The sequence below is a fragment of the Astatotilapia calliptera genome, chromosome 13, assembly GCF_964374335.1.
Source record: "Astatotilapia calliptera chromosome 13, fAstCal68.1, whole genome shotgun sequence".
Lineage (NCBI taxonomy): Eukaryota > Metazoa > Chordata > Actinopteri > Cichliformes > Cichlidae > Astatotilapia > Astatotilapia calliptera.
In genome coordinates, this window is record NC_137434.1 from 29929890 (window position 1) to 29948017 (window position 18128).

An 18128-nucleotide genomic window follows, 5' to 3' on the forward strand; every position below is an offset into this window, starting at 1 on the left:
ACAAGAAGACAGAGGTGAAACAAACTGTTTTTGTGCATTTAAATAGGCTTCATTCCAAACAAATACACCATTAAAGCTAATTCAATATCAGTGGCTAATGAGGACATATGTCCCCTGTGAAACTTCATCACACTTCTGGTAATGTTCCAAACATATGTACAAATTGTCTAAGCTGCTGGACTTGGGACTTCTGCATGTTTGTGGGAATCATATGTGAGCATCCTGGAAACTGGAAAGTTGACCTCGTGTTAAAATGTGGATTTGTGTACTTTATCTAAGATAGTATGATCCCACTGAGAAATGTGATCCAGCACTGCTTAAACTAGATTTTGAGGTTACCTGAGTACTCCGCTTGACATCTTCTCCACGATATCCTTCAGAATATCTGCAAAAGTCAGTTAAGGCTTCAGAAATGCACATTATAGAGTTAAGGTTTTAGATTATATGCTGCAAGAACAGGATACGGAGGTATCTTCCTTGCTGTGATGATGATGCTGTCCAGACTTCAGGGTTTAGGAAGGACACAGAGGCTGATTTTAAATAAAGTAATCTGCAATCTGGAGGGTCCAACTGCAAATACACAGAGACACAGAGAGGTGAGGAAAGTGATACTGAAGACAGACCAGACTGAGCTGCATTCAGATGCTTTAAAGCCAGAGAGGTTATTTCTATTCAAATAGTAATAATAAACTATGAAGTTATCAATTTATGATGCCGCTGTTGAGTCTGACCCCAGCTCACCTGCAGGTCTTGGTGGGATGTAACCCAGTGGCCGCCCACTCCCAGCACACTGATGATGTCATGTTTGTGTGGAAGTAATTTCTTCTCTTCTGACTCCACTTCCTCCTCCCCTTCATGCAGATGAACTACACACACACACACACACACACACACACACACACACACACACACACACACACACACACACACACACACAAACATACACAAAGGTCTTTTCTAATGTGTCTGATTTGTGCCTCTTCATCCTGCCTGTGACCAGATGTCTGACTGCAGCACCTTGAAGGATGCATCAATGAAGGATGGAGGAGAGTCATGAGAGGAGCACAGGTGTGTCCACGACGTATAAAACAGGTGCACGACACAGTCTCAATATACGAGCTGTGGCAGGAAGTCTTTATATTACAGATATTTTAGTCATTCCATCACAACTCATCAAAGGTGCCTTGTTGAGTGGCTGTAAACATCTGCAAAACTGAAGTTTTGCATGATTGGACATCCAGATAGTGTAGAAACTTCAAGTATGTGAGGAAAAGCAATTTTATTTTTTACCTCCAGAGTCAACAACGATATCCACTCCCAGTCCTCCCGTCTCCTCCATAACCGCCGACAGCAGTTCTGATGAGCTGTTATACACTGGAATAACTCTGGCTTCACACATAAACACACATATATGAGAGAATGAGTCACTGCAGCTCAGAAAACATTTAAAACTAAGAAACCGACTGAGTTGTGTGTAATTCTACTCTGATCACATTTAATTTGCAAACTGCAGTTTTCACTAACGACCACATGATGGCAGCAGATTTTAGATGAAATAATTATTTCTGCAAAACTAGAAAAAAAATATTACTAATGGCTTATCTTCCCATAAATAGAATTACAGCTCAAACACCAATGACAGTTATGTTACTAATCAAGCTAGGAAGCAAGGCAAGTCAGTGGGGAAGAGAGGAAAAGAGCTCACCTACTAAGGGATCCTGAACACCTGAGGAGAATATGAAGGTGAGGAGAGGACAGGATGCAGAGATGAAAACAGGTTGGAAGCAGAGTATGTGAATATGAAAGGAATGACAAGAAAAGGCCAGTTTCGGTATCTCAAAATGTGATTTTGGAGAACATTTCAAAGATGATCATCAAGTTTTTTAATGCGAGCTACAGAAATGTCAGCGTGGGTCGGTACGCACCTACACTGGGCCGAAGCTGCTCAAGGAAAGTGTGATTCTGTGGCGAGTGTGACGTCGTCAGCACCTTCGCCCCGTGGTAACAAGCCAGCTGGATACACATGAGGCCAAAAGACTTCGCAGCAAGAGGGATGAGATCATTACTCGTGAGTGCAATCAAACTAGAGCTTTGCTTTACAAGGTCGCACACAGTTTATATTTTGAGTGTTTTTACGTACGCTGGCTCCGTCCGTGACCAGGAGCGTGTGTCCGGCCGCCATACGAGCATGTGTGTGCAGAGCAGTGTAAGCGCAAAGGCCGTCACGCAGCGCTGCTGCCACACACACCGAGCTGAGCTTCTCTGGCTTCTGAACTTGAGATCACAGAAACACAAAAATGCTCACTGAACAGCTTTTTATAGGATTTTATTTACAAGATTTCAACTTTTAAGATTCTTAAAGTTCTTAACTTTACGTTGCTCTAAAATCCATCTGCCTAGAAGGTGATTGTCACTCCGTTCTTTTCCAAAGATTATAAATGTAGTCAGAGACTATGGGGGTGGATCAGGGCAGTGTGTGCACTTCAGGTGCTTTTACATTTCTTTCAATCTGAAAGTTCTGATTCAAAAAAGTTGAAAGTCCATGCGGTGCAGAGGTAAGGTGGACACACACAAAAACATTCTGCCCGTCGACTTTGAAGCAGAGCCGAGAACGGGTTCACCTTTTAGATCAGAGTGACCCTTTTTCTGAAATGATCGGTGAGTCAGTGCTGTGATATTTAGTATAGTCAAGAGTCAGAATAAAAAACATAACATAGACCTAAAAGAATTTAGAAGTAAGTTTACTATGTCATAAAATCTGATAGATGAAAGTAGGAAAAAGAAAATTCACATAATAAAGATGTGAGAGAGCGTGCATCTCACCTAAATAATATTCATCGGTGTCAATGACCTCACAGAGTCCTGAGAAGCTGGAGTCCAGGGGAAGGATACCTGAAGAGGGAAGATGAAAATGGGAAATGTGGAGCCGCTTTCAAAAAGATAAAGTTTAGAGAAATCAAACAGACTTCAGAGAGATCTCTAAGTTCTTTGTACTACAGTACAATGAATTAAGACTTGCTTGTAAGAAGAAGTGACTCCATGTCTATTTACCCTAGCAGAGAAATATCTTTTCTAACAATTCAATAGTTAAAAGGAAATTTTACTTTGAAAATTTAGTGGGAAAAAAAGTGTTAATCCGACTGTGCATTAAGGAGACAAAAAAAAACCTCATCCTTCATCACTGAGTTAGCTCGGGGTCGTCAAGGTTATCAAATTCTTTTGGTTTTAAATGACTGTTAGTGTCTTTATTTTTGTGCAAGTTAGGACTTGTTTAACCCTAAAAACCAGTCCAAGTGTGTTAAAGTTATTTTGGTTATGACATCTTCTTGAATATGATCTAACAACATTCAAGGTTTCAGTCAGATCTGATATTAAAACATGTCCAACTTAGAAAACTGAGTCACAGTTCAGAAACAATGAACAATCAAAGACGTCTGTAAACACAAGTATTTATTCTTAAAAAGATTTAAACTTATAGAAATTCCCAAGTTGCAATCCTACAGAAAACCTCACATTCGCCATTTAAAAAATCATCCCTACCTACAACCTCGTCCTCCGGCTGAAAGAAGGTAACCTTGGGACCAACTGTCAGGAAAAAACAAACAAACAAGGAAACAGACACAAAAATTAAGACCCGTGAATGATGCATCACAAGGTCTCTTACTCACTCGGCACGAAAACACACACGTGTGAATTTGTTCTGAACAATAAAGCTAATTTCAGAGTCAAAATTTGTGTCTGTTTGCGACCTTGAAGGACGACCCCGGCCACCTCTCTGCCGACAGGGATTAAATCCCTCTGCATCCCGACATCTCTGAACAGCTGTAATAGACATCAGCAAAGTAGTGAGTTATTATCAGTGATGCATTTATCAAATTATTTCAGTTCAGAGGCAACAAAAGCAGCAAGAAAGAAAAATTAAACCACAAATATGTCTTCTTTTGATGTTTTTAAACACATTGTGAGTGTGCCTCAAACAAACAAGCAGCTTTAAACAAACAGCTTTTCTAACCCATCAGGTAGGTAGTTTTTTTTAAATTAATATTTTAAAGCATTTTGAGATCAGGTCCATCCTCTTAATACGATTAGAAATCTCTTCCACATTTACAAAATCACAGTTAATAATAGATTAAGCCCTGCTGTAGGCTACTGTAGCTCATTAATGGGAGTTACGATGAGCTACTACCTATATGGGAAAGCCTGGAGCCGGAGTGAAATAAGGTAAAGCCCTGAGTCATTATATTTATTTTTGGATGGTTCACTTATGAAACAATTATGTTTCTTACTTTTTGTAGTTTTATTCTTTTACTTGGCGGCACTGTGGTGCAGTGGCTCTGCCTTGCAGCAAGAACATCCTGGGTTTGAATCTATCTGGGGATGTTTTGGCAGAGCTTCCATGCTCTCCCAGTGTCTGAGTGGGTTCTCTCCGTGTACTCCGGACTTTCTCCAAACACATGCGTGGGGTAGGTTAACTGGTTTGACTGTGAGTTTAAATGGTTATCTGTCGCCCTGTGTTAGCCCCGTTACAGACTGGACCTGTCCAGCCCTCTTGACCTATGAGAGCTGGGATAGACTGTGTGGATTAATTCCAGTTTTGGCAGAACTAACATGCACTATAACTAAGCTACACTAACCCACCGGGAAACATGTTCAGCCACAGGTCTCACACTGTTAGTACCTTAAGGTCCAGTGGGCTGAGTCCACACGCCTTCACCTGAACTCTGACCTGATGGCTGCTCAGGACATCTGGGAGAGTCTGGAGAGAAACACACAAAGCCGCTCAGTGTAACAATGAAGACAAAGGTAGAAGTCATAAACACAAAAAAAACAGCAGAAACGTAAAATATGTTTACACTAACTAAGAAATAAATCATGCATATATCTGACATGATCTTCTTCTAAACATTTTAATGCAGCTTACTATGAAAGAGCAAAAACACCTGCAAAATAATCATTTTTACAGACAGTTAGTTGTTATACATATTCAGAGAAGCAGGGATTGTTCAGTTGACTGAGACTAATCAGCAGCAGGGAGTTAAATATGCAGATTAAGCCTGCACAGCTAATTTGCTTTTCTAATAAGTTCCTTTAATACTGACGTGCTGTAGTTGCTCAGCTGGAACCTCAAACTCACCATTTCCTGGATAACGAACTTGGGTTCAGCATCACTGACAGCTCGGCAGTACAGACCTTTCATAACGCTGCAGATTTTCATCAAATCCACAAACACAGAATATCAAAATATTATAACGTGACCGACTGGACTAGTGCTCTTCAAATAACAGCTGAGTCTAATATAGGAAAAATCAAACCGCCGGGATCGGATGGATAAAGTCAATCAGCTGACCTCCTCTTCTTCGTTGTTTTTTCTTTCTATGACTACAATACCGCCCACTACTGGACATGTAATATGAAATGAATCATTGGTGTTCGATTTCGTATATGATAATAATAATAATAATAATAATAATAATAATAATAATAATAATAATACAAGAAGAAGGAAAACAGTACGTTAATTAAAACTGTTTTAAGAAAAACGTATGCCTTAACAAAAGCCAGTGAATTACTAGCAAAACCTCAGTTTAATGAATGAATTTCTGCATTTATTTAGTTAATTTTATTTTTCTGCTACATTAAACCAATTCTGTTCTAGTTTTGCTTTATTTTATTTTACAACAATGAGCTATTTTTTGTCAAAGGGTCAAAATATTATGTTTTTAGTAATTTCCACTTGAGTGATATTACTATAGTAGTATTTGTTTTGTAGCTCGGTTTTATTCTACTTAATAAGGCTATTTTATTTTGGTGTTGGTTTTCTGTATGTGTTGCCTGCAAGGATGAAATCTTAGCCATGTCGTATTTATTCATCTATGTGATTCATTACATATTTTACATTATTGCTAAGAGTTTTTAAAATTATTATTAATTTATTCTTAAAATGTATGAATGTATGTATTTTCTAATTAACAGCTGCCAACAGGAGCGCTACTAATCCGTTTATTTCGCAGAGAATCCCTGTGATCCGGACAAGAAAACCGTTCTCGCGAGATTGCGTCGATGTAATTTACCGTGAGAGAACATCTCGCGATATCTCAGTGGCGTTACCCCATTTTCCAGCTGTCCCTCAGTCGGTCAGGATTCCAGAGCCAAGGGAGATTCACCGGAAAGGGTTTTAGTGATAAAACAGCAAATTTTGGGAGAAGAGACCACATTGTGTGGTCACATAAGCACCCATCTGCCCAATTTATTCAGCATTCAACGATGGAAAGTGAACTATGAGGTAAGAGCCGAGTGCAGTGTGGGTGATGTGAAAGAATGTCCCTGAGCGGGCTGGCGTTAGCTCATCACTGGTTAGCCTGCTCGCTAACTGCACTGACAGCTTTAGAGGCAATAAATGGATTTTTTTTTTACCGGCGTGGGATGTACTCCTATCAGCCTCCATAAGTGATGTGATGAGATGTTCAAGAATTTAAGGAAATGCGTGATATTAGTTATTGAAACAAGATCGGAGCGTAAGGAAACTGTTAAGACGATGCTACCCACCCACTGTTAATAGTTAGCCTGCATGCTAATGTTAAATCACTGCATCTGCATTGCCTGCCTGCGACCTAACGTTTAATTTCACAAACGTGTTCCTTGTGTTTATATGGAGTGTCGCTAGTACCCGGATCGGCTGAGAGTAAGATGATGAGACGACAGTGCTGACGGTGCGAGGTCAGAGAGCTGCTCTCAGGGTGGAGGTTTGTTCAGTAAGCCTAGCCTTTGCTGATATAAGTCCGGATTTTAGCCACAGCTGCTTGTCCAGTCAAAACAACGCTCCGAGTGCTTTATAATCTATCTGAAAGGGCTTAAAATCGCCCGTGTGTGTTGAGCGACACACTTCATCATTTAGCGAGTCCAGCTGAGATGATGCAGGAAGTGAGGAGGGATTGCCAAACGAATCTTTCCTGTTACTGTTTTCCAGAGAATTTAGCACACTCCCTCTGCATTAGAGAAGGTGTAACATCAGCGTTTTGATTGACAGGGCTTACTAGGCTTCGTCGGCTCGGTCTGGTTTCCATGGTAACGTGGATGCTGAGTGGCCGTCGTGAAGGTGGGAGGACTGGAGCTTGTTTCATTCCCGAGTTGATTAAAAAAAAAAGAAAATAAAATCTAGCCAGTACTGCTTTGATGTTGTTATGAAAACTGGAAGAAAGTGGGCTAAGAATGAAAGGAAGAAATCTGAGCACGTTATTTTTTGCTAACCTAACTGGACATTGCTTGGAAGTGTTGTTGTATTTCTGCTTTGCACTCTCACTCAGTTCATGGCTGGTGCTTGTTGGGTCTGCATCCACTATTACACTTGTTTGGGATTGTAATTTCCGCGTGTTCTAATCAGTGATAATGTTCAGGTAATAGGATTTAAATTCAATAACGTGAGACTTGTAAAAAGACAAAATGCCAGATGTAGCGTTTCAAGTCTGTCTAATGCATTTTAATAATGGTCGTTATTGGTAGGGGACCTGTGTTAACCTGACACACAAAATTAACATGAGACAAAAAATGTGATCCACAGCTAACTCTCCTCTGCAGAACAAAACATAATGACATGCACTAATTACTGTACATTTACAAAAATGCACTCACTGAATAGCATGCTGTGTAATGCTAGCTAACAGTCTTTCAGCAGTTACGAGGGAATCCATCAGTTCACAACAGAGACTGATGGTAGATGTAGAAAGGAGCAGCCATGCATCAGAGTAACCTTATACCTAGAGAGGATCTGTTTTGCATCTTTTTAAAACTGCTCTCTGTGTCTGTGCTGGACTTTGGCTTTAGGCAGGTCTGTGTTTATTTAACAGGGACAGTGCATGTTAATGAACATCAGTGCAAGAAGATCTAACAAGCCAGAGTTTAGCAAAACTGCTAACTTGCCTCAGTTGTGACTGTTCAGGTCACATAAAACTATGTGATAAAGAAAAACGTCAAGATATGTAACAAAACAAACAACATATCAGACAATAAAAGAGTTTAAAATGATCACATGCTTCGTTTGTGATAAAGCATTGTTTGAGATGCGCCTTAAAAGTGGCATATGCAGAGGGCTCCTTTATTGGTATTGATAATCTGAGGTGGACTGGTGGTAGACATCGAAGGCTCTGATTGTTTCTAAGTGTATTTAGAGTCCCTATCCCTATCATAAGTCAATCATTTCAATATATTTTTCCTGATTGGTTCTGGCTTCAGTCGTTTGTTTTAAGAAATCATCCACTCACTTCGTGTTGCCAGTGGTTATTTTGTCTGCACCAGATTGGCCAAGATATCTCCCAACTACCACAGAGGAGGGCCTTTTTTATATTTCTTTGTAAAATGTGCTTTATGTATATATGATATCATACAGCCCTGACTTCTCCTGTAGATAGAAGGCAGGGCTTGAAACAGTCACAAACAATGCTCACAACAGTGTATTTATTGTATGGAAAGAACGTGAACTATTGTGGTAATTGGTGAACCAGTATGGTTGTCTAATAAAGCGAAAAAGAAGAAGCTCAGTGCAATAAAGGTGAATATGTCTGTGGTCACTAAAATACCACACCTGTGGTTTCCTATAAACCTAACTGCATGAAGGGTTATAAAAATGACTCGGACACAACAGACTTTTCTTAGTTATCTCTGTGTTTTCATTGTGACTCTAAATGATGAGCTGAAAAAAGTGATTGTGTGTGCACAAACAGACCGACAAATGAGTGGTATGTTGATATATATGAGTGATATGTGGCAAAGGAGAGTTTCTGTGACTTCTTAGAAAGTGTGACGAACAGTGGATAGCATTAGATGTCATCTAGCATGTTCGGCGTTAACCTGGTGAAGACTACAGCGAAGACAACATCCCAACAGTGAGGTGTGAAAGTGGAAGTGGGATTTCTACGGGGCTGCGAGAGTTCAAAAGGTGTTGAGGAGGAGACATCAATGTGTGATACCCACTAATGTGTGATCACATTTATGTGAATTAATTTAAGTAATTTCACTTTCAATGTAAGTGATATTTCAACATCAATCTCAGCATCGCATAACAGTTTGTTCCAGTGTGTCCCAGAGCTCCATTCAACAGCGTTGGTTGTTTTATTTTATTTACTCTTTTTAACTGCAGGACTTTTAGAGGGTAAAAAATACAGTATAGTGCACAAACAAGGACAAAGTTTTAAGATAGATTAGGTGGTTAATCTGCATTCTATTACATGGAAACCATAACCTGGAGCCCAACTCAACATTTAACAAATCTGCTTATCTTGGTAAACTTGATCTTCTACCAGAGACCTGGGAGTTTTTTCTTATCTGTGTACATGCATGTATCAGTGATGAAACCCTGTATAGTCATACTGCCATACCGTATGACAAAGAATACCATTGGCTAACCTGATAAGACGGTTAACAGTGTAAGAAGGACAGATATAGGAAGTATATACTGCAACTGCAACTCAACACATCTCTATTCTCTCATTTCACTACCTTCGCTGCTTTGTTTACTGCTTTGGTTGCTGTAACATGGGAATTTCTCAGTTTTGTGCTAAATAAGATTTCCAACCTTGGTATCAGGGTCAGAATTTCAGCTTGAGCTCAAAGCTCCTGCACAGCCATCGTAAAGTAAAGTGTGCGTGTTAGTCCCCATAGGGAAATAGTTCCTCTGCATTTAACCCATTCACCCAGTGAAACAGTGGGCAGCCACCAGTGCAGCGCCCGGGGAGCAGTGTGTAGGGACGGCACCTTGCTCAGGGGTACCTCAGGGTAGCCGTTCAGTGGAGTCGAACCCCCGACCTTCCGATCATGGGGCCACCACTCTACCTACTGAGCTATCCCTGCCCCATTGGGTGTTGCCACTGATATTGCCTTATTACATGTTTATTCACAACAATACAGGATGTACAGTATGAACATACAGGACAAATGACGCAGTTGTTCATCACTTGCTTTGTAATCATTGTTTAACGAGATTTTATTTCACATTTCAAGAATAACAGGTAATCAGCACCAGCACTAACAGTAATCTCAGGATAAAAAGTGTTTGAGCAGCTTGAGTGAGGCAAAATTGTGAGGCTCCAAATCTACTCAGAATTTAAGAAGCTACATGGTGAGAATAGTGTTGTATTTCCTTTTTAGTTGCTGTACCACTGATGAAGTTGGTCTTGCCTTCAGATTTTAAAGTTTTTGCAGCATTACTAATCAGGGAGAAGGCAAGACATGTTATCCAGGACCCTGGTAGCAGGAGGGGCCTTTTTTTTTTTTCAAGAAATGAAATGTTTTTGGTTTGAATATTTTTTTTCTTGTTGGTGCCATGATTAAATTGCCTAAATAAATCCAGCGGGTGGATAAACTTTAATTCCAAAAAATGGGGAATGGTGGTCCTCTGATTCCACTTTCACAACTTAAAAATAATGGAGTCAGTCTGGCTTCACAGTAGGGCTGGGCTATATCATAACGTTCACGGTAATACCGGTGTAATGTTGGGCAACGATAAGAAAATGAAATATCGCGATAGAATATGGGTAAAACGCGCATGCGCAGTGCCTTTGTTTACATACGCACATGGCGGCGATGCAGAATGAGAAGGGCGAAAGTGGATCGTTAAATGAAACGGACGAACCAGAATTGGTTTGTAAAAATGCTGCAACTTCAGTGGTGTGGAACTGGTTTAGCTTTCGTCCGTCAGATACACAACAAAGCACTATTTTTGGTAGCGCATGCTAGCGGGCCGTCGTTATTACCGTGTTTTTTGGAAAATACGGCACACTTAAAATCAATCCTTTGATTTTTCTGAAAATCGACAGTGCCCTTTATAATCCCGTGTGCCTTCTGTATGAATTATGGTTGTGTTTACTGACCTCAAAACGATTTTATGTGCACGGCGCTCGAAAATCTGTCAAATGTTTTAGTGCGACTTTGCTAAGCTACGAAGGCGCAATGCTCGATGATTGTCGGAGCATTACGGCTACCGTAGTCAGGCGCCTCGCCGAGTGATACGTACTGTGCTTCAACATAATATTAACGTATTATGTGTATAACACTCGTTTTAAGTTTTTTGGATATTATACATGGTTATGCTCAGGATATGTCGGCCAATTTCCACTGGAAATGCCTTTTGGTTAAGCTGTCAGCAAGGAATTTGCATTTGCACTGTTAATTTTTTATATAACTTTAATGCACTTAAAAAAAAGCTGCTTGTTTAAGTGAAAAAACATTGATGGGTTGGTTTTTTTTTTGCACTAATAAAGTTGAGGAGTTGTAAAGTATTTTGTCTAGCGTCAATTATCGTCAGTTATATCGTTATTGCAAATTTTCAAATGTATATCGTGATAAATATTTTTGGTCATATCGCCCTGCCCTACTTCACAGCACAGCTGATGTATTCCGATTTCTGTTTCCTCAAGACAGTAAAACTCAGGTTTTTAAAAAAAGAAAAAAGGGGAAAAATAGGGAAGTCCACTCTTAAGAAATACACCCACAGAAACAGACACAGAGTAGAACTAACAGGTCAAGAATGTTTTAGCTAAGAGCAGCTGTAGGAGACCGATAGATGTCAGATGTGACCCTGTACCTATTAAATTTACCCAGCACAACAGCCAGAGTGAAGCAGCAGCAGGTCCCCCTCCAGATAATGTGGCACAAGCTGAGCTCATATAGTGGCAACTAAAATTATTCAAAGCAGTCAGCATATTGATAACAGTTTCAACTGAAGCTGGGCAGCACTAAAATCAACCAGCATTATTCTTGATTGTACCAGCGGTTCCAAAGTGTGCGATGAGGTAAGCAGGGCCATTGTGTTTCAGGCTGATAAAATATTGCAAAATATTTCAACGATGCTAGTTCTTGAGGTTAAAAAATGGTTTGTAGGTAGTTGCTTAAATGTCTGTGGATACATTTATTTAACTTTTCCTAGTTCTAATCAATGAAACACATTATAGAATCTAATGCATTTTAACATAGTGCTTTTAGGCCCGTTCAAACGGGATACTGTATTTACAGAGTTACACAATTATCAAGATAATTACATTATTAAATAATCTGCTCTGACACTGCTCTGGTAATCTTGTGTTTGTGCTGGGTGGGAGTGGGTACTGCCACCTATCAAGCCTCAGCTCTTGACAGCAACGTGATAAAAAATGTGGTAGAGCGTGTTGGATGCAGAGCTTGGGGTCAGTGGCACAGGGTGTGTTCAGAGCGGGTGTGTCTTTCACGTGTGAGTGAGAAGAGGAGGAAGGAGGGGGTTGGACTTGGTGTGTGTTTGATAAAATGCACATGTTATTTATATGTGGGGGGAGTATGTCGCGTGTGAGCACTCATGCAAGGAGCCTGCAGTTATTAATATCAACACTCTCACTGTTAAGCCATCTGACAGGATGCAACAACAAAATAACAAATGAATGTTCTTAAGATCAGGGTTTAGTTCTGTCATTCAATGATCTTCTGCTTCTCCTTCTTATGTGCTCGTCCTTTTCTTTACAGTTTAGTAATTTGCTGAGTTTTTATTTTTTTTAAAATATAGGGAAATATTAATTATTAATGTGGGTAAGTTGTTTTTTCCTCGAAAACTACTTAGAGAGGTGCGCGAAGATTGTGGCGCAATGACATCAAAATCAGCCCAGGACACAAACAAAGCGTCGAGTATAGCGGCGCTGTTACATGGGTAGTCGTGCTCCAGACCTCGATTTTCAACTACAAGAAGTCTGTTTTCTAATGCATCACATGTGATATTAACTGGAGAAGACAACTTCACATTCTACTTGATGATATTATAATCATAATAATTATGATTATAATAATAATCTCTTGATTAGTGACGCAACAGTATCGGGTGAATAACAGGTGACATTTCCACAATGTGACATTTATGGTAAATGGTCTGTATTTGTATAGCGCTTTACTAGTTCCTAAGGACCCCAAAGCGCTTTACACATTCATTCATCCACCCATTCACACACACATTCACACACTGGTGATGGCAGCTACATTGTAGCCACAGACACCCTGGGGCGCACTGACAGAGGCGAGGCTCCCGGACACTGGCGCCACCGGACCGGTCCCTCCACCACCAGTAGGCAACGGGTGAAGTGTCTCGCCCAAGGACACAACGACTGAGACTGTCCAAGCCGGGGCTCGAACCAGCAACCTTCCGATTACAAGGCGAACTCCCAACTCTTGAGCCACGATCGCCCCATGTGTTTCCTGTCACATGAATTTTTGACCCACTAAAAGTTTAAAAATGGTGTATCAAAGAGCACCGATATAAAATGGTAACAAATGATCTGCGTTATCCTGATTAGTTGACATAAGTGGACACATGTTAGACCAACAAGTAAAACAGGAGAGCTGATTGAGAAGATTGTGTTGACAATGTTTGCAATCACAGGTGGAGCAATCTGTTGTCTGATTTGACTGAGTTTTGATCCAGCGTGATGTGAAGTGATCATAGAGTAAATGTTTAAAAAACTGACATTCATTATGTGTTATCTCCATGTTTATACTGTGAGTGAACATCGCATTTACTCTTCATTTCATTTTCTCTGTGCTGAATGCAGTGTCAGGAGTTCTTTTAACTGCTGTGTTCATAAGGTGCTTTTTCACTTCTCTGATTAAGAGCAACATGTTCACTTTAAGACAGAAGTAGAAAAGGCGCTTGAGGGGAATTGGAAACTATAAGCATAGATTGCAGCATTTTTTTTTTCTGCGAGGCACAGTACAGTTCAGAGGATGTCCACAGCCATAAGAATATCGGAGTGGATGGAGCATCAGTAATGCAGGAGCTTCAGCAGGAAAATGAGGGGGAGGGACAACCAGAAGCCTTTAGTGTGTGTGTGTGTGTGTGTGTGTGTGTGTGTGTGTGTGTGAGAGAGAGAGGGGGGGGACAGAGGGGCTTACACAGTCATCTGCCACAAGCCATGATAACAGACTCCAGTTACATCCCAGTGCTCTAATTATGGAGACTAATCCCACAATTACTGTGTATATATATACGGGGTAAACAGAGCATTAAACCCTTAACTGCACATGATAAATATGACAAAAGATTCGATGCAACAAAGGGCTTCAAATTAATTTCTGTTCAGTACTTGCTATTGTTTCAGAAAGATTTGTGCCTGTTTTTGTCGTACAGTTCTGCAAAGGAAAGGTCACACTCAGGCTGTGCGTGCTGATGAATAAAGTAAGCTGGGGGATCTGGCCTAAAGATCATATCAGGAGCCTTTGCCGTTGAATATGTGTCTCCTCTCCTGATGCATTTATTTGAATTTGATGTCATCTCCATATGTTTGCCTTAACATCCTGCAGCTTTAGCTCAGGACTGAAGGCACAAATGTCTTTATCCTGATATGATCGTTTATTTTATTCTGAAAGGTCAGACTGGTGATGGACTTTGGCTTTTCACTGGGAGCTGTTCTTTGATCTATAGTTCGATATTTCTCTTTTAGCATCTTACCCACGACTATAAAACGTGACAGAGTTGAGGTTTGGCAGGAAAATGCCCAAAATTGTTTTAAAAAATGTGTTTAAAATTGCAATGAAATAATTAATCACTCCGACCTTTAATAAAAACATGCTGCGTGTGGTGTCTTAAATATGTCTACATCTGCGACGTTGACATGTGACTGTTTGTTCTGATATTTCAGGTGTGCCCAGCGAGTGCTTTTGTTCATCCACTATCCTGTTATCAGTTTATTAAATTACAATGCAATAAAGATAAATAAGAATAAAAAATAAGGCACACCTCTAAGATGCCTACTGAGTCGAGTGATAGCTGTCCTTAATCTGTCACAACTATTCAAGCTTCTTCTAAGTTCATGATGAGTACGAATGTTTGGACAGCGCTATTATTATTTTTTCCTCCAGTGTCACGATGGGTGTGATCCTCTTGTTCTTACTTGGGTTTTGTGTATAACTGGTTCTTGTACACAAACGTCAGTTTGTTTCACAAGCAGCTTAATCTGTGGTGAGGACTTTATGCAACTTGACTTTTCATTCACTAGATTTTGAGATGCTGGAAGGTAAAAATAATTCAGCAGTTTATAAGCCCCACACTTTCTGCTCCTGTTTCCATTCTTTGTAAATGGCACCATCTGTTGAGCATCACCTCCAAACTGTTGTGTTTTGCTATCATTTTTCTGTAGATGACTAGAAGTTTAATCACTTCTCCCTGTGTGTTGTTTAAACTAGGCAAAAATGTTTGCAGGTGCTCAGCTGCTTCAATATTCTTTCGTGTAATATCGAGCCACATGTGTGTGCGTGCATGCGTGTGTGTGCGTGTGTGTGTGGGGTGGGCTTTGTTCCTCTGACCTACTTAAGTTGGTTACTTTGTCCTCCCACTCTGATGAGAGTGGGGCACACACACTCCACAGCAAGCCCTTCAATCGGCCAAGGACAGATTCATACTGAAGGGTTTAGCAGTCTTATTGATACAGCAATATCAGAGCGATTTTGGAAAACTATCTTTGTATTGAGTTTTATGATTCGTTTGAGCACTGTAGACTAAATTCCATCTGTCCTTATGCTGTTTTGAAATCTGATGAGTCGCCATCTGAGAACTTAATGTAATAAACTCTAGCTATCATGCGTGGCACGATTCCTGTGGGACTAAATGGAAAAATTGCAAATTTTTGATTTGGACTCTCAAACAGAATTTGGCCTCACTGTTTGGTAATTTCTTGTGTGCGTGAAGCTTGGGCACAGTAAAAGGGTCAACAACCCACACATACATATACTCATCCACCCGTCCTAAGTCCTTGTCTGTTGCAATGTATGTCACATTGTTATTGTGGGCTGTCTGCTAGCTGTGATACAGGGGGTGGGAGGCAGGTCTGGATCTGATTATCATGCCTTTGCTAATGCAGACACATGAGCTGTTGTTGTTGTAAGAGATGAGAGTGCTGGAGGAAATATAAGTTACATTTATTTTTCTAACTTTTCTGTCTGTGTTGTCTGTAAGAAATACTGACTTTAAAATATTTATTTAGATTTGACGCTAACATTGCTTTTATGAAGTTACAGTTGTAGCTCACTGGCTCAAAGTGTCTTGGTTCTATAATAAAACCAACAAGGAACCATTAACTACTAATGCGAGCTGTGTAGACTATTCAGAAATAATTGCAGTACCGTCAGCTAATGCACAATTTATAGTATGTGGGTATCTTTTTGCATTGGTTTCTGAATTTGCAGAGAGAGCGATTATGGGACTGTAACCAGAATGTGTAAGTTGTCCGATTACCACAAAAACTACCCCGTCTGCTGGCCTGCAGGGGAACGCAAGATGGACTAGAACTAGCTAGTTACAGCAACTGAACTTTCAAAATAAAGGCCTTTTCACACCAGGCGTGTAAAATCTGTGCAAATATTTCTGTCATTAAAAAGATTTCTCCGACCTCCCATTTTTAATGGAGCCGTTTACACTGACTGCGTAATTTCACTGGACAAATTTGCAGCATTTGAACCAAGCTCGATATTTCGTGTCATTTTTACAGTGCATAATGAGAGTGAAGGGATTTTCCATTAGTGAATCAATCATGTCATCATATTAGACGGATGGAGAAATTAACTGAAATCACAGAATATACCTGAGCAACTGTCACTGGCCAATATGAGTCAAGTGTTATCTGTGGGAAACATGCTTGGGTGACATCCTCTAAAAGCCAAAAGTCTGTACTCTGCCATGTGCAGGGTGCTGATTGGTAGAAAGGTCAGCTTGAACACAAGAGGATAAAGTCCAGGAAAAAACAAGGAAAACATTTAATATTCAGAAAGCGTTGATGAGAAGCACAGACAGTGGCTTCAGTTGAGAGTTTTCTTATTAACTTGTTTCGCTTCACTACAAAGATGTTCTTTGTCTATTATGACTTCTGTCTTCTTGTTTATCAGAGGCAGAATAAAGGATCAACACTGTGAACATGGTTGGCCAACGTTACTGTTTTTTCACACATTTTTTGACACTAACTCCTTGTGACGATACACAGCTGTAACATGTGGGTGTGAGTCTGCAACGTACCTACCAAGACACTACCATGGATGGTATTTTTATGTGTGGGTCATTGCTCAGTGTTATTGTGTAGTCAGATCTGGACTATCACCAAAGTCTGGCGCCCCGCTCTGCTCTAACATTAACTCCAGCAACTCCACTAAACAACCTCCAGACGCCTTTTACATCTAAGACATTAGAAGCAGAGGAGCTCTGGAGGATAGCTGTAGATTAGTCTTATAAAACCAATGAATTTCTTCTATGTTTTTTGAAGGTGAACTAGGTTTTAATTGCATGCATTATGTTCTAAAAACTGTTCTTGTTAAACTGCGCGGAAGCCCTGGTGAAGCAAAGTGGTCCTGAAAACAAGTGACTGCGCTCAGGCTCAGCCTGCTCTGCATGAAGAGAAGTTTGCTGCCCTGTTGACATGCACAAGCATAGCTAATGTGCTCTGACTGGATGCAGTCTGAACAGATGACAACTGGAGATTTTTTTTTAAACATAACATTTGAAAACATCCAGATAAATTTCTTTAAAAGTTAGTAAGTGTAAGCGTGTAAGGATCACTGGGATGGAGACCCAAAAGAAAGACAGCAGAGAGGAAAATGAGCTCCAGACTGGACTGGAAAATTGCTTCCCCCTCACTGAGTTTGTCCACTGTGTCACCACCTTTGGCTGTTGACCAGACATTGTTTTGTCCTTTAAACATCTTGCTGGGTTGCTGACCTCGCACACAGAGGCTGGCTCCTTCACAATAAAAGCATTTTTCTGGTTCACTAGAGAAATAGTGTTGAGGTGAACAGGTTTTGTTGGTTCGATCAGATAAAACTTTCATCTGTTTTTCTTAATGTGTTGTTTCAGGTGTTGTGTAGCTGCAGAAGACTGAGCGAACCATGGCACAGTTCCCAACCACGTTCACAGGTCAGTATTTACATGTGGCTGACTTAACAGAGAGCTATAGTGAACGTTTTCTCTCAGTCAAGCTAAATGACAACATCAAGAGTTCATCAGACAAACCACATCTTTGAAGTAGAATAAAGTCTCTCACATGACGCCCTCTAAATAGTGTGTTAGCCGTACAGCAAAGCTGATATTGTTGCTACTTTGGATACTTACATTGTTCTTATATTTTCAGATATATTTGTTTTAT

General features: G+C 40.2%; 2 protein-coding genes across 8 annotated transcripts in view; one reads left to right on the forward strand and one right to left on the reverse strand.

The window, feature by feature from the left end:
• The window catches only part of cryzl1 (crystallin, zeta (quinone reductase)-like 1), a 29654-nt gene extending 22083 nt beyond the window's left edge, over positions 1 to 7571 (reverse strand). Inside the window, exons 1-12 of one of the 4 annotated variants that reach the window (XM_080287922.1) lie at positions 6668 to 7571; positions 4679 to 4756; positions 3750 to 3822; positions 3541 to 3585; positions 2824 to 2892; positions 2141 to 2274; positions 1926 to 2037; positions 1706 to 1726; positions 1291 to 1389; positions 742 to 866; positions 465 to 570; positions 340 to 385 (exon numbers count right to left, since the gene is read on the reverse strand). In XM_080287922.1, the coding sequence (XP_080144048.1) occupies positions 340 to 385; positions 465 to 570; positions 742 to 866; positions 1291 to 1389; positions 1706 to 1726; positions 1926 to 2037; positions 2141 to 2274; positions 2824 to 2892; positions 3541 to 3585; positions 3750 to 3804 (812 nt within the window). In that variant the 5' untranslated portion in view covers positions 3805 to 3822; positions 4679 to 4756; positions 6668 to 7571. Of the gene's footprint in view, positions 1 to 339; positions 386 to 464; positions 571 to 741; positions 867 to 1290; positions 1390 to 1705; positions 1727 to 1925; positions 2038 to 2140; positions 2275 to 2823; positions 2893 to 3540; positions 3586 to 3749; positions 3823 to 4678; positions 4757 to 5134; positions 5379 to 6667 lie in introns of those variants that run through there. The other 3 variants (XM_026189321.2, XM_026189322.2, XM_080287921.1) reach the window with 3 other exon arrangements.
• The window catches only part of itsn1 (intersectin 1 (SH3 domain protein)), a 49487-nt gene continuing 37458 nt past the window's right edge, over positions 6100 to 18128 (forward strand). For 2 of the 4 annotated variants that reach the window (XM_026189070.2, XM_026189071.2), the window contains exons 1-2: positions 6100 to 6283; positions 17840 to 17899. In XM_026189070.2, coding sequence (XP_026044855.2) covers positions 17872 to 17899 — 28 coding nt within the window. In that variant the 5' untranslated portion in view covers positions 6100 to 6283; positions 17840 to 17871. The remainder of the gene's footprint in view (positions 6284 to 17839; positions 17900 to 18128) is intronic. The other 2 variants (XM_026189072.2, XM_026189073.2) reach the window with 1 other exon arrangement.